The following is a 27,133-nucleotide window of genomic DNA, read 5'->3' on the forward strand; positions in this document are numbered from 1 at the left end:
TATGTCTGCATGACAGTGACTTGTATGATTATAAATAAATCTGCATATGAAGTATTCTAATAAGGATGTGCAGTTAAAAAAAGTTTAGAGGTCACTGCTTTAAGGTCTCAACGGAGACAGGCACCAGCAGAATTTATCCCCTGCGCTGATAAGCGGGAGGGAGTGAGTTCTACCACCTCCTCTTGAGGAACCTGGGGGAAGGCCCAGCATTCCCAGAAATTGACAGCATTCCCAGTGAGTACCACTGCAGATGGGGGAAAGAAACAACAGAATTCAGACCACGGAGTTTGCAGGCCTTGGAGACCACTGATTCTAGTTGTATAGCTAGGAGCCCAGAGAGAAGTGATGCCCTTGCAGTCATTTGGTGGCTCAGCTTGGACCCGGGTCTCATGACGTAGCGTGGGACTTCTTACATGGGATCACCACTTTCCTGATGCCTCAGTTGTACCAGTTTCTACTTAGATATATTTTGGCCTCACTTTTTAGTATAAAGAAGTATGAAAAAAGCTAGTTATGTCAAATTATTTGTTCATTGTCAACATAATTTTGAATTTAGGGGAAAGACACTTTTCCAAGTGAGCATTGAGGCCTATCAAGTTCGTGCATTTATTCAACAAAGAAGGTTCTGGACTACAGCCATGAATACTTAGATGAAAATGCCTTTCTTCATAGAGCTTGTGTTCTACTTGCTGGAAAGAACCCATAAGCAAGCTAACTGAGTGAATTTTATGGAATACTGGAAAGTGCCAAGTGTTTCGGAGAAAAATAAAGCAGAGCGAGTGGAGGGGCACGTGTAGTATGTGCCCACAGTATTCAGTAGGCTGATTGCAGCAGACCTGACCAAGAAGACCTGGTTCAACAAAGATTGAAGTGAGATGCTGGGACAGGCAAGGTGGGTATCCTGGGGAAAGCAGTCTAGGGAGAGAACCTCAGGTCCAAGGAGGGGATGTTTGAGGAGCAGCCAGGAGGCCCCTGAAGGGAGAGGGGCAGCTGTGAGCTCAGAGGGGAAATGGCACGTCAGGCTGTGAGGGCTTATAGGCCATCATGCAGACATGCTCTTAGCCAGTGTGGGGAACCTTTGGAGGCATTGGAACATAGGACTGAGAGGATATGAGTTACCTCTTAAAAGGACCTTCTGGATGGTGCGCTTGGGTGGCTCAGGTAGTTAAGTGTCCGACTCTTGCTTTCAGCTGAGGTCATGATCTCAGGCTCCATGGTCAGCACGGAGTCAGCTTGAGATTATTTCCCTTTCTTTCCTCCTCTTCTCTCTCTCTCTCTCTCTCGCTCTCGCTCTTAAATAAATAAAGGAATAAAATCTTTAAAAGGACCTTCTGTTTGTGTGGTGAGACTAGCTGGAATAGGGACAGGGTGGAAGCAAGAATGCAAATAGGAGAAAGTGAGAGAGTCTTAATGACAGTCATTGTATTTGGGATTGTTAGTTGGAATGCTTAGTTCAAACATGAACCAAAGAACAATTGACACTATGATTACTGTCCCGTCCAGCCACTTTCCATCCACCCCAGTCACTCAGATTTGCTAGCATTATGGTTGATGCTGATGACACAGATGGAGAAGATGCAGAACCTGCCTTACAGAAGCTTCAAGTCTAGACTCTCGGCATTAGGCATATAGATGTTTCAAACACCAGAGGTCCCCTGAGTCTGACTGCCAGAAGAACTGTTTGGTGGGGGTCCTAGGATACAGCTTTCTGTCTCAGGCTGGTGGGTATGAATGGGAGGACACTGGAATTCGTGGTGCTTGAAGAGAGCCTCGAAAGAAAAGAGCATCTGGAAGAGGGAAAGCAGAATGGTTCAGGCAGGGGAACATGTACGGAAGAGCATAGCACATTCAGGAAAACTGTGGGTGGTCAGTGGACCACATAGCAGAACTGTTGAGGTGTGTGTACACCATCGGCTCTTCAGAGAGTTCTCAGGAGAACCAGGGGGACCTGCTCCCGACCGCTTTTTTGCTACAACAGGCAGTATTTCTGGATAGGTGGATAGCCAACACTTGCTTTTGGCAGACGTCCTCAGTTCTTTATGATCTAGTCTCTAGAAAGACCAGAGTTCCTTTAAGCCCTGTAACTCATTTAAAAAAAAAAAAAAAAAAAAAGATTTATTTATTTATTTTACAGAGAGAGCCGGGGTTGGGGCAGGGGCAGAGGGAGAGAGAAAAAACTCAAGCCGACTTCATGCTGAGTTCAGAGCCTGATGCAGGGCTTGATCCCATGATCATGAGGTCAGGATCTTTGCTGAAACCAAGAATTGGAGGCTTATCCCACTGTGCCACCCAGGTGTTCCAAACTGATTTTTTTTTTTTAAAAGATTTTTATTTTTATTTATTTGTCAAAGAGAGAGCGAGAGTGAGCACAAGCAGACAGAGTGGAAGGCAGAGTCAGAGGGAGAAGCAGGCTCCCTGCGGAGCAAGGAGCCCGATGTGGGACTCGATCCCAGGATGCTGGGATCATGACCTGAGCCGAAGGCAGCCGCTCAACCAACTGAGCCACCCAGGCGTCCCCCAAACTGATTTTTTAAAGCAGCATTATGGAAGTATAGTTTATGTACCATAAAATTTATCTGTTTTGTGTATTGAATGCAATTATTTTTAGTAAATTTACAAAGTTGTACATTTTCCCATCACTCTCTAAAGACCCCTTGTCCCCATTTGCAGTCAGGCCCATTCCCGCCTCCAGCTGTAAGCAATCAGTTTTCTGGACATTTCGTATAACCAGAACCATACAGTATGTCGTCTTTTGTGTCTGATTTCTTTTATGTAGCATCCTGTTTTCATTGAGCATCTGTCTTGTAGCACATATCGATACTTTGTTCCTTTTTCTGTTGTTGAATGGGATTTAGTTGGTGGGTTTGGACTGTTACCAGTTCTTAGCTGTTAGTAATAATGGCCACTTTTTGCCAGAAGTGCTGCCAGTGGGCAGATGGTTCTCTGGGATGAGCAAACTCTCAGGAGTTGCTGACTTTGTCATTACAATCTTAGTGTTCTTGGTCTGCCTTTTTGTAAGACTGATTGATTAATGGATATTATTTGAGCCACTTACTAGCTGAGTGACTGCCCAGTTGCCTGCTTCCTTATCTGTAAAGTAGGGATATTTATAGGTGTGGTATTTGGCTCAAGATATTGTTGTGCGGATGAAATAATACAATAAAGAGAATATGGGAGGGTAACAGTTGATTTGCCTTGTGCCTTCCCAGCCTTTTACCCCCCAGCCCCTTGTTACCTCTGGGGAAGTGGGTGGGAATGAGAAAGGCTGTATGAGGAACCACCCTGCTTTGAGTAGGGAGTGTTATGCCCCAATAATGGGTCCATGATTAAAGGAGCGAGACTGATACAAAGCGAAGGTCAAGCAAAGCTTTATTTTGCGCCAAGCATCAAGAATCTAACCAAACGTTCTGGGCTGCACCTCTTACAAGAGAGGGCGACCCTTCTCTGTTTCACAGACTAGCTTTTAAGATGCAAAGGCCAAACACAGGTGGCCAATGAGATTTTAACACACACAGGAAACTCCACAGTGATGCTAGGTGACCAATTGAGTTACAATTTACCCTAGTAGACGTTTGAACCAGCCTATTACACCTTGATTGGGATTGGCGCCCAAAGGGCGGGGCCCATACTCCTTGGTAACTAGGGAGACAGTATGTATCCCCCCCCCACTGATCGGATGCCTTCACCTGGCCTGACCCACCTTTGTGTCTGGGCTTTGTTACCTGAAGCTGGTTTCCCCGGACTTGTCTCCAAGTAAATCCCCTGGGGGAAGGGGAGCAGGGACAGTTTCTAAATAGGTCCTTACCCGGAGTAGTGGTTTGGGAGAGACGCATATAAAGGACCTGGAGAGAGGGACAGGTCTTGGCCTGGATGGATTCAGGAGACTGGAAGACCTCCTAGACGGGGCTAGCGGCAAGTTCTGTTGGAAGTATCAGGACCTGGGGCTTGGGGGAGGAGCATGGGGAGACTTGTAGGAGAGTCTGGAGGAGAGGACAGAGTTCTGAGCCTTGCTGGCTGGCTGGGGTTGTGCAGCCCAGGCAGACAAGTGGGATCTTTGCTTAAAATGCCTTAGACAACTGTGAATGCTTTGGTGCCTGATCTCATATTTATAAGGTGTATCTGGAAGAGAGAAGATGCAGATTTCGGGGTCCTTGGCTGGATTGGACCCACAGCATGTTTTCTTTGGGTTCCCCAGTCCCTTAAAATTCATTTAGTAAATTATCAGTGTTTAAAATCTGGAGATCTAGCCACAGTGACCTTCCTTCTTACATGGTGTCAAGTGAACAGAGTGTGAAGAGGTGGTCCCTTGCCCTTCTCACACGCTCACCTGAGTTTTTACCTGCTGGGATTTGCAACCATCGGAGTAGAGCTGTGCTGTCCAACAGGATGGCCATACGCCTCCTGGGGCTATTCAAAGTTAAGTAATTTTGTGTCTCTAGTAAAATTTAGAGTTCTGTTTCTCATTCACACTCGTATTTTAGTTGCTCAGTAGCCACACGTGGCCAGCAGCTGCTGTGTTGGACAGTGCAGGCAGAATGTTTCTGTCCCTGCTGAAAGTTGTACTCGACCTGATCTGCAGTGGTTATTCACTGCCTTCCTGTGTATTCATACCTCGCCCCCTCTCCTCGCTTGGCCTGTTGCTGCATGTGTGTAGAACAAAGTGACGTGGTGCTCTGGAGTTCCTTTACCACAGGGAAAGTCCTTATATACGGGCAACGTCAGTTAACAAGCCAGTAACTTGGTTAGTCCCATTAATCTGCTGTTAATTACTGATATTTTAACAGACTTAACGGCTCATAAATTGCCTCTGGAGGCCATTCCAGAGGAATGCTCACTGGCCTTATCACTGGGTTGAGTGTCTCAGGGACTCCATCGGTGACTACTTTGAAAGACGACTGGTTTGGGTGAATAATTCTCCCATCTGACGTGTGAATACACAAAATCACTGACTTTATCACACCTTCTTCTTCTTCTTCTTCTTCTTTTGTATTTGTGTTGTGCTCTTATTCTTGGAATTAAAAGTGAGTGCAGCATTGAGTGCTAATTAATTTCCTCATTTAAGAAGGTTGCAATGTAGAGTCTTTTAAAATAACCAACAAATTTGTAGAAGTCAGCAGCCTATAGCCCCACAGGGCACCTAGTGCATTATGCTAAAAATAGAGCTAGCTCATCAAGGGAACTGTGTGTTCTCTTTGACCTAGCAGTTGTCCTTTTCAGAATTTGTCCTAAGGAGATAACTGTACATGTGTGGAGTGAGTACCCATCACAGTCTTGTTTCCACTAGCAAAAAATTCTAACCAAACCTGAATTCCAGCATGGGTTGGGGAGACTGGATAGTATCTATGATACTGAGTGAAATACAGTAGGGTATCAGACAGCCACTGAAAATGGGAGTATAGATCCTTATCTGTTAATTGGGGAAGACTCCATGGTATACTCTCTGTACCTGTCTGTACCTCTCTGTACCTGTACTCTGTACTCTCTGTACCTGTCTACCTCTCTCTCACTTGTTCATGGAAAATTCACATGCAAGTGTGTATATGCTGAGATGTCTTGTGGGACAGTCATCAGATGTTAACAGTTATTGCTGAATGATGGGATTTGGGGCAACCTTACTTTCTTCTTCGGACTATGTTCCTCTCCCATAAGACCAGACTTGCTTTTTTTTTTTTTTTTTTTAAGTTTTTAAGTTTTTTGAAGTGGTGCGCTCATCAAAAAGGGAACGGGCACTTACTGAGTGCCTACTGTATTCCAGGTGCTGTATTAAAACTCTTAACCCTCATATGTATTCTGTAAGGTATTTTTGTTCTGATTGTACTGAGGAAGCATGTGAAGGCTGGTGGTGGAGCCGCCCAGCCCAGCTGGCCAGTAGGGGTGGTAGATATCGCTGGTATTCAATTCCAGATCTGTGTGACACAGCTCTGCACTTTCTCCTATTCTGGGCACTATCAGGGCATCAGAGAAGTTTAGAGCTGAGGCCGACCTGAGAGGTTATCTGGTATTAGTGGCAGAGAAGTAATGTGTCTTGTTCGAGGTCATATGTAAGCTAGCTAGAGAGAGATGAGAAAGACGATAGACATGGGGTGCGGGATACTGTGATTTTGCTGTACTGAAAATGGCCTTGATAAAGTCAGGAGGCTTGGGTTTATTTTCAGTTTGGTCAGTATCCCAGCTTTATGGATTCGGGTAATCTTTTGACCTCTCTGATCTTTATTTTCCTCTTTTGCAAATTCAGGATAGTATGGTCTGCATCTCAGGTTAGTGTGAGATGGTTCAGGTTCACCCAAAAGTGCCTTAAAAACAATAAGGTACAATATGAGTGCAAAATATTAAATTACCCAAACCAGTCCAGTCTTCTGAAGCTTAAGAAATGCAGTTGTCTGCCTACCTAGATTGTCTCTTATGGATGCTTTTTGGGGAAAGGATTTAATATTTCTTTCTTTGTTTCAATGAGCAGATGTCATGCTCTAGAAGGAGGACTGTGGTAACCAGAACTCTCTTTTGGGGCTTTTGTTGGTGGTTTGGAAAAGTAAGGGAAGCAGAGACAAAGTCTAGCCACTTGCATGGACTTACAGGTCAAGGGGTTCAGAAATACTCCCACTTTTCTAGTTTTTAAACTTAAAAAAAATCGTTAACTGTATTCAAAAAGTGCATGAAACACAAAGACACAACTTTCTGAGTTTTGTTAAAGCTAGCAGCTGTTTAATTGGTACTCTGGAAAAGAAGTAGAACATCGCTACCATTCCCCTAAGTAACCACTCCTGGCTTTTATCACTTTCTTGCTTTTCTTTATCGTTTTATTACCTAAATATTCACCTTAAAATGACAATTTATGTTTGCTTGTTTTCGAACTTCATACAAGTGTGCAGTTACTTTATATCTGACCTTTTCATTCATCATGAATTTTATGTGTATTGTTGAGCGTTGTTGTGATTCATTTATTATTACTATTTATTGTATTCTTTGGTAGGAAAACCAAAGGTCGTACATTCAACAGTAGATGGACACATGGGGTTCTAGTTTTAGGCTATTATAAATAGCTGTGCTCTGAGGAACTTTGTACATTTCACCTGTTGTATATGTGCATGTCTGTCTATTGGGCCTATTCCTAGTGGTGGACTTGCTGCAAATTTGGTAGATAATACCAACATGTTTTCTTTTTTTCCTCTTTTTAAATTTTTTTAATTTTTTTATAAACATATATTTTTATCCCCAGGAGTACTAGTCTGTGAATTGCCAGGTTTACACACTTCACAGCACTCACCATAGCACATACCCTCCCCAATGTCCATAACCCCACCCCCCTTCTCCCAAATCCCCTTCCCCCAGCAACCCTCAGTTTGTTTTGTGAGATTAAGAGTCACTTATGGTTTGTCTCCCTCCCAATCCCATCTTGTTTCATTTATTCTTCTCCTACCCACTTAACCCCCCATGTTGCATCACCACTTCCTCATATCAGGGAGATCATATGATAGTTGTCTTTCTCCGCCTGACTTATTTCACTAAGCATGATACGCTCTAGTTCCATCCATGTTGTCGCAAATGGCAAGATTTCATTTCTTTTGATGGCTGCATAGTATTCCATTGTGTATATATACCACATCTCTTGATCCATTCATCTGTTAATGGACATCTAGGTTCTTTCCATAGTTTGGCTATTGTGGACATTGCTGCTATAAACATTCGGGTGCACGTGCCCCTTTGGATCACTACATTTGTATCTTTAGGGTAAATACCCAATAGTGCAATTGCTGGGTCATAGGGCAGTTCTATTTTCAACATTTTGAGGAACCTCCAAGTTGTTTTCCAGAGTGGTTGCACCAGCTTGCATTCCCACCAGCAGTGTAGGAGGGTTCCCCTTTCTCCACATCCTCGCCAGCATGTGTCATTTACTGACTTGTTAATTTTAGCCATTCTGACTGGTGTGAGGTGATATCTCATTGTGATTTTGATTTGTATTTCCCTGATGCCGAGTGATGTGGAGCATTTTTTCATGTGTCTGTTGGCCATCTGGATGTCTTCTTTGCAGAAATGTCTGTTTATGTCTTCTGCCCATTTCTTGATTGGATTATTTGTTCTTTGGATGTTGAGTTTGCTAAGTTCTTTATGGATTTTGGACACTAGCCCTTTATGTGGTATGTCGTTTGCAAATATCTTCTCCCATTCTGTCATTTGTCTTTTGGTTTGGCTAACTGTTTCCTTTGCTGTGCAAAAACTTTTGATCTTGATGAAATCCCAATAGTTCATTTTTGCCCTTGCTTCCCTTGCCTTTGGTGATGTTCTAGGAAGATGTTGCTGTGGCTGAGGTCAAAGAGCTTGCTCCCTGTGTTCTCCTCAAGGATTTTGATGGATTCCTTTCTTACATTGAGGTCCTTCATCCATTTTTGAGTCTATTTTTGTGTGTGGTGTAAGGAAATGGTCCAATTTCATTTTTCTGCATGTGGCTGTCCAATTTTCCCAGCACCATTTATTGAAGAGGCTGTCTTTTTTCCATTGGACATTGTTTCCTGCTTTGTCGAAGATTAGTTGACCATAGAGTTGAGGGTCTATTTCTGGGCTCTTTATTCTGTTCCATTGATCTATGTGTCTGTTTTTGTGTCAATACCATGCTGTCTTGATGATGACAGCTTTGTAATAGAGCTTGAAGTCTGGAATTGTGATGCCACCAACTTTGGCTTTCTTTTTCGATATTCCTTTGGCTATTTGAGGTCTTTTCTGGTTCCATATAAATTTGAGGAAGACACAAAGAAATGGAAAAATGTTCCATGCTCCTAGATTGGAAGAACAAATATTGTGAAAATGTCTATGCTACCTAAAGCAATTTACACATTTAATGTAATTCCTACCAAAATACCATCCATTTTTTTTTCCCAAAGAAATGGAGCAAATAAACCAACATGTTTTCTAAAGTGTTGGTTTACATTTACATTTCTATCAGCATGTATGAGAGTTTCCATGTCCTCATCAACACTTGGTCTTATCAGTCTTTAATTTTAGCCATTCTGAGGAGTATGTTATAGTGTCTCTTTGTATTCTTAATTTGCATTTCTCTGTTGACTAATGGAGGCTGATCCACTTTTTGTATAATTCTGACCATTGCTGTCTTTTATGAAGTGTCTATTCAAATATTTTGTCCATTTTTGTTTTGGGTTGCCTATTGATTGGTGTGTAGACAATCTACATATGTTTATATTCTAGAATCAGGCCTGTTGTTGCTTGTTTCATAAATATCTTCTTTCTATATATATCTTGCCTCTCACTTTTTTACAGTGTTTGTTTTGCTAAGGTTCTTAATTTCAGTTTTATCTATTTCATTCGTCTTTTCCTTTAGTGTTTGTATTTATTATGCCCTATTTTCTTAGGTAATTTTCTAAAAGCTTTTTTGTTTTACTTTCCTACACTTATCTCTATTACCAGGAATTCATTTATGTGTATGGTGTAAGATAGGAGTCAAGTTTTTTTAAAACTTTTTTATTCCATATATTCAGTTGCCCAGGGACATTTATTTAAAAGAGCAGCTCTGTTCTTTCTGCTCTGTAGTGCCCACTTTGTCATAAATTAAGTGCCCATATATGCCAGAATCTCTTTTCTTCATTCTGTTCTGTTGATATATCTGTCTTTCCTTGACCGGATAGCACATTGCCTGAATTACTGCCATTTTATAATCTTGAAATCCAGTGGGTGCAAGTTTTATCACTTCATCTTGCCATTGCCATTTCCACATAGATTTTCGAATCAACTTGTGAAGTTCTTTTCTTTTTTTAAGATTTTATTTATTTATTTATTTATTTGAGAGAGGGAGAGAGAGAGAGTATAAGCACGTGGAGGGGCACAGGGAGAAGGAGAAGCAGGCTCCCTGCTGAGCAGGGAGCTCAACGTGGGGCTCCATCTCGGGATAACGAGATCATGACCTGAGCTGAAGGCAGATGCTTAACCGATTGTGCCATGCGGACGCCCAACTTGTGGTGTTCTTTAATAAAAAAAAAACATAGTTGGGATTTTGAGTGAAATTTTACTGTAGATCAGTTGGGGAGAAATGAAAATTTCACAGTACTGAGTATTCCAACCTGTAGTTTATCTTTCCATTTATTTTAGTCCTTTTTATTTGTTTCTATTGTTACATTGGCTTTTTGAGTAGATACTTATTTGCTTAGATTTTTTCCTAGGTGTTTATTTTTATTGAATTAAATATGGAAACAAAAAAAACTTCCCTTTTGGCTTATTGATACAGATATGTAATTGATTCTCTTGTGTATTGACTTTGGGTTATTTGGTCTTGCTTAATTAGCTCGGTTTTAAATTTTTAAATACACCTGTAGATCTTCTAGATTTTCTACTTATATTTTCCATTAATAATGGTAGTTTGCTTCTTTTTGAGTTTTATACTTCTAATTCCACCCCCCCCCCCCATATTTCATCATTAAGTATGATGCTTGATTTGATACTTGGTTCAAAATTTGGCTCTTTCCACTGGCTATTTTGAATTATGTTGCTAGGAACATAGGTATATAAATATCTGTTGGAATCCTGCTTTCACTCCTTTTGGGTATGTACCCAGAAACGGAATTGCTGGATCATATGGTAATTTTATGTTTCATTCTTGGAGGACGCACCGTATTATTTTCCATTTATATTTCCATTTTATATTCCTACCAGTGGTATACCAAGAATTCTAATTCCCCATGTCCTCTCCAACACTTGTTATTTTTTTCTTCCTTCCCTCCCTCCCACCCTCCCTTCTTTCCTTTTTTGTTCAAACCGTGATCCAGGTTTGTGTCAGCTATTGCTTTTTACCTGATGTTGCTTACTCTCCTTTTTGAATTCCATTTAAACTTGTTAGTTCTTTTCTGTCTGTCCTTTGTCTCTTACCTGCTCTTTTGAATTTTTCATCTTTTTGCCTCTTTTATTTCATTTTGATTTTGTTTCTCCTGCAGACTTAGTGTCCAATGTGTTTTTAGGCACATCCATGGAGTACTGAGTTTTGGTATTGTATTATTTGGTGCTTTTAAAAAATCGATGTCACTTTTTTTTTTTTAAGATTTCATTTATTTATTTGACAGACAGAGATCACAGGTAGGCAGAAAGGCAGGTAGAGAGAGAGTAGGGGAAGCAGGCTCCCTGTGGAGCAGAGAGCCCGATATCGATACCAGACTGGGGATCATGACCTGAGCCAAAGGCAGAGACTTTAACCCACTGAGCCACCCAGGCGCCCCTTTTTTAAAAAGTTGTAATTTATTTCTCCCAATTTTAATCATATATTTTATGTTCTTACACATTGTAAGAATTATTATTATTAAGTAAGCTCTGTGTCCAAAGTAGGGCTTAAACTACTTTGGACAGGTAGGTTGAAGCCCTACAACCCCCAAAGTAGGGCTTGAACTCAGGAGACATGCTCTACTGACTAAAGCAGCCAGGAATCCCAGAATTACCATTTTCATATCCATTTCTAATTATTTTCATGTACTTAATTCATGTGTGTCTGTGTTTCTCCTACTTTTAGCTATAGTTGTTTGGTGTGCCTGGTTATCTCTGGTTGTGTTTTGGACATTGCATTTGAAAAGTGTTCAGAGAGGTAAATTGAGGACCAGAGAGCATGATATTCTCTCTATCTGGAAGTGATGCGGGTTTCCATCTGCCAAGGTTTTTAAGGCACCACCTAAGCTAAGATCATTTCCATCTGATGCTAGGGATTGATATTTATTTGGCCATCAGGATTCTTGGAAGCTGGTCTTTGGTCCATCTGAAGACTATTTTACTTTAAATTCACTCTCCTAAGGTATAGCCATTTTGATTTCTAACCGAGGTTATAGGAGTCTATCCAGGCTACCAGCCTTTGAGGGCTTTGAAATCTAACCTCTGTTCTCCTAGACCCATGTGGTCACTGAAAGCAATTCTCACTGGCTTGGTTGTCCCTTCCCAGTGTTTAAATGGCCCAAGGGCAAAAGTGAACTATTGGCTGCATGCTTATCCCTCTGGTTTTTAGTTTACTTGTGTTTCAGGACTTCCTCACTTTCCTTCGCCTTCCTTGTTCTCCGATGTTTCCAAGCAGATGTTCTTTTATAATTTAGCATTTTTAGTTGTTTTCAGCATGAGGGTTAGTTTGAGGTACTTGGTGATTACTCACTTAGTTTGAAAGCATGTTTTTAAAATTGTAGGATAAAGGCATTGTGTTGTACCTTGAGAACTCATCTGTTTCAAATGAATTCATTACTAATCAGTAAACTAGCTTGTTTTTGTTTTGTATACAAGGGGTTTACTGACTGTTTACCATGAATCCACTGTTGTGCTATATTTATTAGGGGAATTTTGAGGAAACACAAAGCACAGTATTCCTACGTTCAAGGAGTTTTGCTGTGGAATCAAGCATAAACTCAGAAAATGAAATGGAATATTGAAGGAGGTGCTTGAAGTTAATGCAGAGTTAATGGCTTGGTGGAAACTAAAGGCAGTAACTGTTGGGTATGAGCCCCACTCCCCCAGTGCCTCTGCCCTCTCTCCCAGGCTGGCTTCCTCATGCTGGTCGCTGTTGTCGAAATCTCCAGCTCCCTGTCACTCCCTGTTTACCAATCCAGCCCTTCAATGGCTGCCCTGTCATCCTGCAGACATGTCTGAGGCCCTTCGGCAGCCATGTCCCCTGCGGCTTCCCAGCACCTGTCCCCCCATCGCGGCAGCAGTCTCACACCTTGCGTGCGCACTTCTCTCTGCCTTGAGGTCCTGTCTTCCTTTGGTGCAAGGCTGATTTTTCAAAACTTAGCCTCACTTAGTGTGACTCTTTCTGGGAAGCCTTCTATCCCAGCCGAGTCCCTTGTCGAATCGTGGGCCTCGCGGGAGCACTGATTGCACCCGTTGTCCATGGTACTGGCAGTGACAGTGAGGTGGTGGTAACAGCCAGCAGAGGTGCAGGCTAGCCCTTACCACGCACCAAGCATTATATCCTGCACTTCCCATACACACAGCAACCTGTGAGTCTGCTGCTGCTGCTGTCCGTGTTTTATAGGTAGGAAATTGAGGCACACAGAGTCTTCACAGCCAATAATTGGGGTCTTCTGGGCAATGAGTTATTCATGTAGCCCCATCTTCAGTAGGGAAATGGAAACATAGGAGCAGGGCCTGAGCTGTGAAGATAAACATTTGTGGGTGATGATTCCGTTCCTTGCCCACTGGGGCTGTGACTCAGGGTGAACTAGACAACTATAAATGAGCCCCTCTGCTTCCTTCCAGAGTAGTTTATTCTGCGGTGAAGGTGCACGGGGCTGTGTTATGTCCTCTCCTGTCCTATTTCACTGGGCTTTGGCAGCATCTGCCAATCTAGGCTTCTTGCGGGGGAGTCTCTGGACTCCCCAGTCTGTCTGAGCAAGATGTTTTGGAATTTACTTTTTAGGATTGAGCTAGGCCTGAACTGATCAAAACTACCAAGTAAACTTCCATTCTGGAAAAGATGAAAGACAGTGTTCCCTCAAATACCCACATATAGCTTCACCAGCAAGGGCTATGATATCTGACAGAATTTTGAATTCATTCAAAATGAATGTGTAATTGCCCTCTTACACCTTAGTCTTGAATGAGTTCTGAAGGGATGTGGTGAGCCCTTGAAGGCAGCATTCTCACTATTACTGTAATGAACTCCAACCTCCAACCAGCAATGTAGCCACACTCATGCTTAGGATTTCATCAGGGAACAGCCAGTTCCAATTAAGTGATGGGCTTCTCTTTTTAAAATACAAGATTTAATGTTTAGGACAGTTTTGGATCTACAGAAAAATGAGGGTGGTGTAGAGAGTGTCCATGTACACCACACCCAGTCTCTATAGTAACATCTAACATTAGTATGTTATAGTTACAATTATAAACCAATACTGATGCATCATTATTAACTCAAGTCCTAACAAAGTTCATTCAGAGTTCCTCACTTTTTTCCTACTGGCTTTTATCTGTTCCAGGATCCCACCCAGAACACCACATCACATTTAGTCATCATGTGTCTCCAGACACCTCTAAGTTATGCATAGTTTCTTGGACTTCCATGTTTTAGATGACCTTGGCAGTGCTGGTCGGGTTATTTTGTAGGATGTCCGTCTATGGGAGTTTGATGTTTTACTCATTATTAAATTGGGCTTAAGGGTTTGGAGGAGAACATCAGAGATGTCCTTTTAATCACACAACAGCAAGTGCTGTTCAACATGAATTGTGACTGTTGATATTGACCCCGATTGTCTGGTTGAGGTGGTGTTTTTCAGGTTTCTCCACTGTTAAAATATTCCCCTTTACTTCTGTACTGTACTCTTCGGAGGAAATCAGTGTATGATACCTAAATCCTCTTTAGCTGATAAGTAAAGCCACTATTTTTAAATGTTTTATACCACTACATATTAAAAACTACCAACTAATGTTCTCTTTATAAAGAATTGTAAGAATTACTTCCTTTGATATCTTCAAGGAGCCAGTCCTTGCAAGGACAGTTGAGGTTGTGACCGGGCAGTTTCGAGGTAGTGGATTCCAAGCTGAATAGAAAAAAGCCTGCAGTCTTTGCATTTACAAGCTGCAGTGGCAGACAGATGAAAGGAAATAATGACAGCGCTTGATGTTAGGGTTATCATTGCTTCAGTCTTGTTCATTTATTGGTTCTGTAAGTTACTGGGCTACTTCATTTAGTTTTGAACCATGTTCTAAGGAAAGTTGCACAAAGCAAAACGGCTTCCTACTGAGAAAGGGTTTGTAGGGAGGGTTGTCATTTTTAAGGTGGCTGCATACTTTTTTAAACCTATCTCAGTAAGTCTGCTAATCCCCTAGTGAAGTGCAAAAGCTGTTTTATGAAGCAGGCTTCCTTTTCTCCACTTATTTTTGGGGAGTTCTTAGAATTCGTTAAGTAGATGAGTAAACTTTCCTGGATAAACAGGGATGAAGGAGAAATATAACTTGTATTGAAATTAACTCTTAATAGAAGTAGTTAAATAGATGAGTCTACTTTCCTGGATAAACAGGGATGAAAGAGAAATATAACTGTTGTACCGAGTAGAAGTTTTGAGAAGAGATCCAAGTGTGTAAGTAGATTAGCGATGTTGAGTTTAAAGTGTAAACTAGAGCGCTTCCTAGCGTTTTAGCGTGGTAATACACTCCCTCTATGTAAACAATAAGCTCTCCTTAGTACTTCAAAGTCTGGGGAAAAAGGGTTTTTGTTTTTCCAAAAATTGCACCAAGATAAAGCAAAGCTCTAGTTGATGCGGGTGTGTTGTTCAGGCGTTAGCAGTACTGCCCTCACTAGACGTTCATTGGACAGTAACACAACCCCAAGAAAAGGATGGTTGGCGAGGTTTGGGCGTGCGCTGCAAGCAGGAAGCGCCAATACCGGGTAGCGTTGGGGTGACTAATCCGAAACGCCCGGCCTAGCCGCCTGGTAGCTAGTGTACCTGTGTTAAGTACAGCTGCCGAAGCAAATCAGCAGCTTCTTGTTTTCTGAGGCTCTGAAGGTCGCGAACAGGCTGCTTGGTTTTACCCAGAAGGCTACGCGCCAGCTGCGAGTAATTTGCATACGCAGTACTCGCCGGGGCGGGGCCGGTAGGGGGCGGGACCGCGGCTCAGGCTTCCACGCTGGTCGGCTGGCGTCTTGGGTGTACCCCCGCTCTGGCTGTTTTTTATTTCCTTTCGTACCACCTTACGTTTTGTGTTCAAGCTGTGAACAGCGCTTTGTGTATCAGAGCGGTCCTCTTGACAACCCGTTTACTCTGCTAGTCGGCTTGCGCTCTCCGGGCTATCGGACTGCACCAGGAATGGGGGAGCGTCCTGGGAGCTGGTGGGCCAGAGCGTGGGCTCCGAGGCCAGCGGCTAATGGGTTCCCGGTGTTTCCCCTTGCAGGTGGTTCTTCTCGGCATGGACATCCTGTCCGCACTGGTCACCCGGCTGCAGGACCGGTTCAAGGCACAGATTGGCACAGGTGAGCTGTGGGTAGGTGTGGAGCGGGGCCCCACATTCTACACCGTCCAGCCCCCAGCCTTCGCTCTGTGTCCCCAGAGCCTCCACGTAGCCGCACCCAGCCCCCACCCCCCACCGCACCCACTCTTCCGCTTTAGTCCTCCCACCCTCCCAGCAGCCCTTGAGGCCTCCTTCAGTCTCCTGCTTGCTGGGGTGCACCACTGCTTGGAGGACTGACCCTCCTGGGGTCACCCCAGATCCAGCCACCTCACCACATCTGCTGGCATCTTCATGCTTTTTGTTTTTACCATACCTTTCTGCTGGCTTCTTCCAGCTTTTGTGTTCTAATGCAGGGCATTACTGCTAATTCTTTTATTTTTACACAGATTCTTTGTACAGATCAACTATCACATTTTAGTGCAGACAGAATTGTATTTGCCCCGGTTGAGAAGCATTGCTTTCCCGTCTTGAGAAGGTCTGCAAATCTGATGTGGCTGTGTTTTTTCCAGATCATATCCTAGGTGTTAACTGTTTCCATTTAGATCATAAATGTTGTTACAAGTGCACCTTAAATGATCGCTCTTTATGTCAGCAAAATGAAATAAAAAATAAGCACGTTTCATCATTTAAGAGATGATTTAGTCATTTCTAAATTCTTGACCTCTGGAATTTCATAATGACAATATAAGCACCAAGCAGCTCTGTTTGTACAAGGATTTCCTTACAGAACTTCTCAGTTTTGGTTGCTATGTGTGTATTTGTTATTTTCTGTTAACTTCCTGGTCAATATGCCTTTTCAGATAAGGTTAAGAACTCTTTTCCTATTCTGGCATTAAGTGTCATTAACATTAAATGTCATTAACTGGCATTAAACCTCCCTTACTTTGAGATATTTGATATTTTAATAACATTTCATTTTCCTCATAAGTTAACTGAGTTTTTCCGGGAGATCTCTTGTAAAAGAAAGGTTTATAGACTCTTAGAAGCAGCTAAGTAAACTGACTTCTGGTAGGTAAATGCCCTTGGAGCACTAGCTGATAGCCACAGCTGGAGTGTAATATGCATGTGTGTATATATACTCAGTGAAAGGACAGACGCACAGTGTAGACGAGAGGCTGAGTTGTAAGTGCCTGCTCCTTCTATCCCCAGTGAATGTGCTGGAGCCCTCTCTTACCTAAACTTCCTTATGTGTTGACTCCATCCTGCCAGGGTCTTCCACTGACATCCTTCTTAATATTTCACCAGCTTTAAACGTGCGAGGAGCTAGCTGGAGGAAGGTCGGTTAAGGAAGAAAAGTGCTGTGTCCATGCAAAGGGTTTTGCACATTCTTCTTCTTCTTCTTTTTTTTAATCTTTTTTTCTTTTAGAGATTTTATTTATTTATTTGACACACATACACACACATCACAAGTAGGCAGAGAGGCAGGGGTGGGTAGCAGGCTCCCCACTGAGCAGAGAGCCTAATGCGGGGCTCGATCCCAGGACCCTGAGATCATGACCTGAGCCGAAGGCAGAGGCTTAACCCACTGAGCCACCCAGGCTCCTGGTTTTGCACATTCTTATAGTAGCTTGAAAAGGTTTTAGTGGGAAGAGTAGAATTGTGAGGATTGGTGGTTCTAGGATGGTGTACCACATTTAGGCCAGCATTTTGTCTTCCCAGTAATTGAAATGCCCACTTGGTAACTGCAGACTCTCCAAAATTGGCTTTGGTTTGATTAATTTGCGTTTCGATTTTTCAGTGCTGCCAAGTTTAATAGACAGACTGGGAGACGCTAAAGACTCCGTGCGAGAGCAAGACCAGACTCTGCTGCTGAAGATCATGGATCAAGCTGCTAATCCCCAGGTAGTTGGGGGAGGTGCTCTGCTCGGTGGGGGGGGGGGGTCTGCTTGAGATTCTCTTTCTCCCTCTCTGTTTGCAAACCCCTCTCCTAGCACATGCATGCTCTTTCTCTGGCAGGGAGAGATTTAATTAAATCTTAAAAATAGATTTAATTTCTTTTATTTTTTATTTACTTTTAAAATTTACTTACCTCTTTATTTATATACTTTTTATTTTAGAGAGAGAGAGAATGTGCGTGTGGGAGGGGCAGAGGGACACACAGAGAGAGAGAATCTTAAGCAGCTCTATGCCCAGCATGGAGCCCATCTTGGGGCTTGATCTCATGACCTAGATCAAAATCAAGAGTAGGATGCTTTCACTGACTGAGCCACTCAGATGTCCCAAGGTTTAATTTCTTTTAAGCTGATGTGTTTCACATGAAAATTTTCATAACATTTTATCTGTCACTGTCCAACCCTCCCACCCCCATAGAGGATGTTTTAAAAAGTAATAAATAGCAAAGGGTATACGTTGACTAAAATAGTGGGCTTATCATGGGTATCGAGTGCTTGGTTGAATCCATTAGACTCTTGGGCTCATTTGTGTAACTGTCTCAGTTTTTCTGAGAAGAGGTGGTTGTGGTATCTGGGGAGTCAGGAGGCTGGCTAGAGCCCTCACTCCTATCTGCTAGTGAGCTGGGGCTGCTGGCAGATAGATGGACAGAGGGACACAGCCCTGCCTTCCAGGCTCTTGCTCTTTAATGTATAGGTGGGTAGGATGGCAGAGAGATTAGGAAAAGCCATCCAGGGAAGGTAAAACCCAGAACGTCTTCAAAGATGAGCACATGTGTGACTTGTTGCTAAGGCGGGGACAGCTGTCCAGACCAGAAGAGCAGTAGCACTGTGTGCTCTCTGGCAGATGACCCAAGCCTTGCTTTTTCTTACTTTCCTCACCCATGAAATGGGAATGGTTACACCTTTCTTTTGGAACTGTTGACATTACTAAATGCAATTATATAAAGGAATGTGTTTGGAAAAACTCTAACTTGATACAGAAATACAAGTTACCATTTTTCAGTATGCCCTTGAGGGGATGAAATGGATTGGTTGTGGCTGGGGCTGACCTGGCACCTGTAGAGAGGTCCCTCTTCAGTCGTCCGTGTGTTAAGTGAAAGGCTCCTCCTCTTCTCACTGTCCTTTGTCCCCTACAGTATGTGTGGGACCGAATGCTGGGAGGCTTCAAGCACAAGAATTTCCGGACTCGGGAAGGCACGTGCCTCTGCCTTGTTGCCACACTCAATGCGTAAGTCCAGGCGGGGCCGGGGGATTTCCTTGGCCGAGCGTTTTTATTTGTGACTTTGTGTTTCAAAGTGACGATGGATTTCTGGAAACTGCAGAGAAATGTCTGGGGAAGTGCCTTGCACCCTTCCCCCATGGTCCTTTACTCTTTCCATTTTACATGTGTACCATGCACTGATAGCGCCAGGAGAGCAATACTGAGGCAATGCCCATGGCTGACACGGTTTCCTCTGGTGACACACATGCATTGGGTGTGCAGTTCTGTCCTATCCTGTCCTGTGTGTCACTCCAGGGACCCCCCCCCCCAACACACACCGTGAGGTACAGACCTATGCAGCATACCAGCGTCCCTCATGCCACACCCTGCCCCGCGGCCACTGATCTGCGCTGTGGTTTTATTTTAAGAATGTTATGTAAATGGAATCAAACAGAATGTGAGCTTCTGAGATTAACTTCTTTCATTCAGCGTAATTTCTTTGGGGTTGTACATGTGGGCATTGCCTGAACGGTATTTGATGTCTTCTTACCGCCGAGGAGAATTCCGTGGTACAAACCTTTGAGTCTCCATTCATCTGTTGCAGGATGTTCAAATAGTTTCTCGTTTCTGGCTGCTACAAGCAGAGCTGCTGCGAACGCGTACCTATGTGTTCCTGCAGCAGCATAAGCTTGCATTTCTCTTGGGTTGGTGCTCAAGAGTGCCGCTGTGGGGTCCTCTGGTAGCTTTAATTTTAACGAAACTACTGAACTGTTTTCCAGAGTTGTCTGTACTGTTTTACATTCCCACCAGCAGTATATGAATAATTCCGTTTTTTCAGATTCTTGTTAGCACTGAGTGTTCTTTTCTTTTTTTCCTTTTAGTCATTTTGATGGGTATGTAGTGGTATCTCTTTGTGGTCTACATTTGGTCATGACCCAAGCCGAAGGCAGAGGCTTAACCCACCAAGCTACCCAGGCCCCCGAGAGAGGAGTTTTTAAAATAGAAAAATTACAAGTCACTTTTTCTGATTATAAAAGTGATACTGTATATGTCAGAAAATTTACATCTGGAAGAAATAACGATCTGGGATATTTCTACCACCTTCACACAATCATGGTTAACTTGTTGTGTGTTTTTAGTTCAACCTGTAAAGTTATATTACTTCAAAGACAGAACTAGGATAATATTTATGTCACCTTATAAATTGTTCCGCTCGGTATGTTAGCCTTTTTAGTACCATTAAATTTCCCCAGGTTTGTATCTTAAAAATGTTCTAGTTTTGATCACAGTGGTTTCACTTCTGAGAATGTATCCTAAGAAGTCATCAGATTAACAGAGAGAATGGCATTCACAAGGGCTATTTGTGCTGGCATTTATGATGGTGAAAGTGGTCGGTGACTTCCTGCTGTCCCGCAGGGCAAGGTTTTGCTGGAACCCTCTGTGGCCGCTGTCAGGGTCTTCCCACTGAGCCTCATCTATGCTCAGGTGGAGAGTTAAGTGAGGAGGACCCTCACGGGACTTGCCGTTTAGTTGATAACACTGAGCTGGGCAAAATAGGAACTGCTGTGTGACAGAATAATGATGCAGGGGCAGCCATGTGTGAGGCAGGCAGGGCCGCAGGAAAGGCTGGAGCCCTGGCTTGGCATCGCAGGTTGGGAGCCAGAATGGAGAGAGCCCCGAGTGCCAGGGAGAAAGCATGGTCAGCGAGCAGCATGAAAGATTTTGAACTCTGTGCCAGTGGGTGGGGCCTTTGTGGCATGCTTATTTGGGAACTTGGTGGGCAAAAGATGGGAAGGAAGGGGAGCGGAGGTGTGAGGGGGCGAGAAGGCCCTGGAGGTGTGTGTGTGGGGGCATTTCTTTTCCTTTGTTCTCACCAACAGTAAATCACTCCTTTTGTTTTCAGCTCTGGAGCACATACTTTAACACTAAGCAAGATTGTGCCACATATATGTAATTTACTTGGAGATCCAAACAGCCAGGTGAGTATATTTTAGTGAGAAAGAAGAATATTGGTTATAGACCCTTAAGATGCATTCTGGTGTTCTGTGTGTATCTAATAGGTGGGTGGGACTCTATTCCTGTTTATAGTGCTCAGATAATTGTTCCAAGTAATGAACACTAATGCCCTTTAGCACTGGTGAATATGGTGGTCACGCCACCCTGTTCTCTATATGGCTGAGGCCTTGTTATCCTTTAAAGTGATATCACCCAGACCAGCCTCTGAGATACCGTCCCTCTAGTCACTCACTCTCCAGCCAAAAGGGGTAGCCTTGGGGAAAAGTAATCAATGCCGATTACAGTCAGTCAGGCTTTGCCTCTTGGGGTCCGGGGATTGATTGGAAGGGGCCTAAGGGACCTGTTCTGAGGGGATGGAGACTTCCCCTATTTTGTTCGGGTGCTGTATAATACGACGGTGTATGAAATTCCTTGAATCCTAATGAGGCACGGATGGTATTTTATGTAGATCTTAGGTAGATCCAGAGACCAAACACCGAAGCACCACTCCCTTAATGTAAGCGTAGAAGAGTCGGTAATTCGTGGGCAGTCACCAGGCAGGTCACAGAACTTTCCAAGCTTGGGCCTTAGAAGTGCCGGTTCTCCCACGGGTTCAGTTCTGTTTATCACTGAGGGCCATTTTTATTATGATAATTAGCTCATATGAACTCATAAGAAAAATACCTCATTAGATAAAGGGGCCAAAAATTGGAACAGTAACTTACCAAAGAAACACACGTGGTATGCAGGCATCTCATTTTAAACCCTGACTGATCATGGCTGACATGTCCCCACAGAGGTTGTGCTAGCTTGCTTCCACCTTCTCCGGCTCCCTGGCTCCCGGGTCCCTGTGGCTCTGGGCCCCTCTGGCTCTTGTCCTTCCTTCTTCCTCGGCTTTGCCCTTTCTTATCCCTGCTGCTGCTTTTCCCGTCCCCAGCCCCTCTGTGCACTGTCTGTGGGTTCTCCGGGTCTCTTTTGATCTCATTTGCTTTCCTCTTGCCATCCACTCCTTTACCCAGCCTTCATTGAAAGTATAGGATACAGGGGGAAGTAGAATTTTGAGATGTTTCAATTTACTGAATCACGCTTTTATGTTTCAATGTTAATTTAAAAAGAAACAATTTTTAAAAAAAATTCTAAGTTACCAAGTGGGTTGTTTTGCTTTTCTCCCTTTTTGGTCTTGTTTCCATTTTTGTTTTCTGTGGAAGAAAAAAAATCCCTTATTGAGGTTACACATTAGGTGATTGCTGCTATCACATGGTATCCTTAAGTCCAACGGGAAAGCCAGCCTGGCTAGCTGAATGAAGTTCTTGTTCCTAACTCAGGTGCTGTCACGGGCCACTTGGGTGATGTGACTCCACGCGGTGGGCCCCTGGGACCCTGAGCATTGGCATGCAGTGAGGTGGGTGCTCGGTGGGCACCCTTGGGCAGTCTGTTGCGGACAGAGCCGGAGTACCCCAGACTGTGCACTCAGATGGTCATCCATCGAACCCCACCTGCCTTAGGAAGGTTTATTTGCACCCGTATACACACACAAACTGACACACGCAGTCCACGTCTCCCAGAGCCCTCCAGCCAGGAAAGTACCACCTGCTTCTCTGCTGCTAATGCACGGAATCATTCCTCCTCTTGGGCTGTGTGTATATGTTGCACGTGCCTGTGCTCTTGCCTTTCCTTTAATCTTTCCTGCTGTGCGCCCCAGCAGGTGGCTAGCCTCCTCTATATCCTAGTTAACAGCTGTCCTTCGCGGAGGCCACAGATCTGTAGAGCATTCAACTTGGGCCCACCAGGTAGCGTTTAATGTACTGGGGCTCTTGTGTACTCCCAGTGGCCTGAAATGTTGGGGTACCTTTTTAATGCTGAGCCGTGGGTGGGCGGAAGCAGTGTAGGGCCCGCGTGGCTGTGTTAGTGAGCGCCGCCGTGCTGCCTTCAGCCTGAGTGAGCTGCTTTTACAGAACGTCCCTTGGCAGTTGGAGTGTAGTACTTGTAGACCGAAGAAAATGAAGAAAATGTGTTCTGCCCTATTTCCTGAATCGAGGGTGCTCTAGACCCTCAAATGCTGTCTGACCCGATAGCTTTGGAGCCTGAGGAATGATGATTTTGAAGGCTAAGGAGATTGGTTCAGAAGATGTAGATATACTCCTTCCACTAGTCGCATGCGGAGTGTTTTATACATGCAATACATAGGTTCCACACTGCTGGCCTGAAACCCGATCGCAGCGTCATGTGTGGGCGCGTGCGTCTGCACAGCATTTTAACTTTATGTTTAAGAGTTTTGGTGTTCTAAATCAAAAGACAACTGACAGAATGGGAGAAGATATTTGCAAACGACATATCAGATAAAGGACTAGTGTCCAGAATCTGTAAAGAGCTTAGCAAACTCAACACCCAAAGAACAAATAATCCAATCAAGAAATGGGCAGAGGACATGAACAGACATTTCTGCAAAGAAGACGTCCAGATGGCCAACAGACACATGAAAAAGTGCTCCATATCACTCGGCATCAGGGAAATACAAATCAAAACCACAATGCGATATCACCTCACACCAGTCAGAATGGCTAAAATCAACAAGTCAGGAAATGACAGATGCTGGCGAGGATGCGGAGAAAGGGGAACCCTCCTACACTGTTGGTGGGAATGCAAGCTGGTGCAACCTCTCTGGAAAACAGCATGGAGGTTCCTCAAAATGTTGAAAATAGAACTGCCCTATGACCCAGCAATTGCACTATTGGGTATTTACCCTAAAGATACAAACGTAGTGATCCAAAGGGGCACGTGTACTCGAATGTTTATAGCAGCAATGTCCACAATAGCCAAACTATGGAAAGAACCTAGATGTCCATCAACAGATAAATGGATCAAGAAGATGTGGTATATATACACAATGGAATACTATGCAGCCATCAAAAGAAATGAAATCTTGCCATTTGCGACAACATGGATGGAACTAGAGCGTATCATGCTTAGCGAAATAAGTCAGGCGGAGAAAGACAACTATCATATGATCTCCCTGATATGAGGAAGTGGTGTTGCAACATGGGGGCTTAAGTGGGTACGAGAAGAATAAATGAAGGAAGATGGGATTGGGAGGGAGACAAACCATAAGTGACTCTTAATCTCACAAAACAAACTGAGGGTTGCTGGGGGGAGGGGGTTTGGGAGAAGGGGGTGGTATTATGGACATTGGGGAGGGTATGTGCTTTGGTGAGTGCTGTGAAGTGTGTAAACCTGGTGATTCACAGACCTGTACCACTGGGGATAAAAATACATGTTTATAAAAAATTATATTAAAAAAAAAATTCTGTCACCATGCTGGGAAGTGAGAGGACATATGGACAAGATTTTAAAGATTTAAGTCATTTTGCAGATGTCAACAGGTAATTTGCCTTTATATTGGACAATTATTTTTAGTCCATAAACCACTGATACAGGAAAATGGTACCAAAATTATGGCCTTTCTGCAGAAATTAAACAGTGTATCTTTGTAAGAAATACTCAAACATGAAACATCATTTGGATTCAACTAAATATCATAAATATTATAATTTGTATATGTTAAAAACAGACATTTTCACATGGATCAACTTTTTTTTCAAGATTTCATTTGTTTATTTGAGAGGGAAAGAGAGGGAGAGAGTGTGGGCACACAAGTGGGATGGAGCAGGGGTAGGGGCAGAGGGAGAGGGACAAGTCAACTCCCCACTGAGCAGGGATCCAAATTCTGGGCTTGGTCCCAGGACCCTGAAATCCCACCTGAGCTGAATGCAGCCACTTTAACAGAGTGAGCCACCCAGGCACCTCTTCATGTGGATTGTCTTAGGTCATCTTCACAAGGACCTTGTGGAGCAATTATTTCAATTTTAAAGATAAGCAGATTAGACTTAGAGAGTTAGAGAGTCTAAGGAACTTGTTCAGAATCTCAGCTACTTGATGGTCAATGTGAACCTTAACTGAGCTCTTCTACCCCCAAATATTGTGATTTTCCCACTACCTACACCAACTGAAGTAATTAATAGCCTCATTTGGACATCTCAATAAATGTCTTATCTCTTCAGTAAACATCTACAAGATTTCTACTATTTCTGACATCTCTGCATTACATTGTGGAGATTGAAGAGTTACCTTGACTGATCTCAAGTAAATTTTGTTCTTCTGTATGTTGTTTAATATGTTGTTTTTCTATGGCTGCTTTCAAAACTCTCAAATGAAGCATACATTTGACTGTATGTGTGTAGATGTTATTTTCCTTGCACTTACTATGCTTATGTTCTAATGAGCTTGAATTTGTACATTTATGTTTTTTTACCAAATTTGAGAAACAAGCCACATTTTTTAATCCATTTATTCTGTCCCTTTGTTTTTTTTTCCTCTCCTGGTACAATCACTGCATATATGTTAGGCCATCTTCAATTGTTGCACCTTTTCTGAGTCTGTTCATTTTTTGCATTTAATTCTCTCTTATCTAATTTATTATTTATCTGTCTTAAAGTTTATTTACTTTATCCTCGATATGTTGTTAATCCTGTCAGGTGAAATTTTTATTTCAGATTGTATTTTCCACTTTTTAATTTCTTTTTTATTCTTATAGCTTCTATTCCTTTGCTGAGATTTGTCTTTTTATTCATCATCAATGTATTTCCATATCCATGAAGATAATTATAGTAGCTTGTTTAAAATCTGTTCTGATGCCAACATCTTGATCCATCTCTACTTTTGTCTTTGCTGATTGTTTTTTTCTTTGAGTGTGGCATTTTTCCATTTCATTGGAATTTGTGTAATTTGGATTTGTGTTCTGGGTATGAATTATATATTGTAGAGATTCTGGATTAGGTTAATATACTTTCAAAGAATGTTGTTGTTGTTGTTTTTGAGTGTGCAGTTTGACAGAACTCAAACTACATTTTTTTTCCATGTGATGCATGGCAAGTTCGCCAAATATTTAGGCATAATGTGATGTTTCTACCTTATCTCTCTTTTTAGAAATCCTGCCCTCACTCTACTCTGAACCCTCTTAATTTTTCAGCTGTGTAGTTGTCCCAGACTCTGCTCTTCTTGGTTCATCAGTCTATTAAAAAAGTTTTATCACATCCATATTGTAGTTGCACAACATTGCACTAATATTGGTGCTGTCTGTCCTCAGGCTCTGAGTGGTGAAACTAGGAAGCTTACCTAGGATTTTTCTCTTCTAGCAAGTGTTGACTTACCTGTGACATATGTCTGCTTTGCTCAGTCTTCAGTGACCTTAGATAATTGCTTTTCTTTACACATTACACTGTAGTTTATGGAATCATATAACATCTGGTGTTTGTACCTGGCTTCTTTTACTTAGCATAATGCTTTAAAATTAATTTGCAATGTTGTATATATAAGAGATTATTCCCTTATGTTCATATTCTTTTACTATTGAGTAGTATTTTGTTGTGTGAATATGCCACAATGTGTTACTCCATTAACTATTTAATGAACACTTGGGTTGTTTTTAGTTTGGGCTATTCTGAATAAAGTTCTTTAAAAATTCAAATAGAAAAAAAAAAAAGAGTTTTGGTGTTCTTATATTTGAAAGATTCGTATTCCTGATTTCTCTTGAAAGATTACATATGGCCAAACCATACCTACATTGCTCCCAGGCTGGGTGATGGTGGCCTGTTTGCCCGACCCCCTCCATTTTCCCTCTTCTCTCTGCCAGCAGGGTCCTCTGCCAGAGTCATTTGTCACTGTATACCAGTTACCAGGTTCCCGCCTGGGCCATTGAGGCACTTTAGTTTGGCATCTACTAGTCACTTAGATACTTGTGGAATGAATTTGTTGTTTTTTTTCTAGCCCTCCAAGCAGCCCTCAGCTCACAGAGGAGAAAGTGGAGACTAAAATAGTTTATATATTGGATCTGGGATTACACAGTTTCTAAAGGGCCAAGGAGGTACTCAGCTGTGCTTTGATTCTAAGGCTGGTCATTTTCCCACTAAATCTCTTAAACTGATGATGGTCCAGACTTTCTGAGTAGGACAGGATGTTGCTTGCTCATTCAGGTGATGGGCTCTGAGCAGGTATCATTCATTAGAAAGCAGGCTGAGTCATTTTCAGGAGACAGTGGCATTAACAGCTTGTATAGTAAATCCATGTTTCTGTATAAAAA

At 42.8% G+C, this 27,133-nt stretch overlaps 1 protein-coding gene and 1 non-coding gene across 15 annotated transcripts in view; one reads left to right on the forward strand and one right to left on the reverse strand.

Moving 5' to 3' along the window:
• CLASP1 (cytoplasmic linker associated protein 1) overlaps positions 1-27,133 on the forward strand; it is a 271,909-nt gene that overhangs the window by 77,845 nt on the left and 166,931 nt on the right. For all 14 annotated transcript variants that reach the window (XM_013060079.2, XM_013060078.2, XM_045066557.1 and 11 more), the window contains exons 3-6: positions 15,853-15,931; positions 17,648-17,751; positions 18,938-19,029; positions 20,906-20,981. In XM_013060079.2, the coding sequence (XP_012915533.1) occupies positions 15,853-15,931; positions 17,648-17,751; positions 18,938-19,029; positions 20,906-20,981 (351 nt within the window). The remainder of the gene's footprint in view (positions 1-15,852; positions 15,932-17,647; positions 17,752-18,937; positions 19,030-20,905; positions 20,982-27,133) is intronic.
• LOC123387970 lies at positions 15,178-15,303 on the reverse strand. Its single transcript, XR_006602458.1, has one exon. It is a non-coding gene; the product is annotated as a U4atac minor spliceosomal RNA (small nuclear RNA).

The sequence above is a fragment of the Mustela putorius genome, unplaced genomic scaffold (assembly GCF_011764305.1).
Source record: "Mustela putorius furo isolate JIRA1106 unplaced genomic scaffold, ASM1176430v1.1 tig00003867_pilon_pilon_pilon, whole genome shotgun sequence".
Taxonomy (NCBI): domain Eukaryota; kingdom Metazoa; phylum Chordata; class Mammalia; order Carnivora; family Mustelidae; genus Mustela; species Mustela putorius.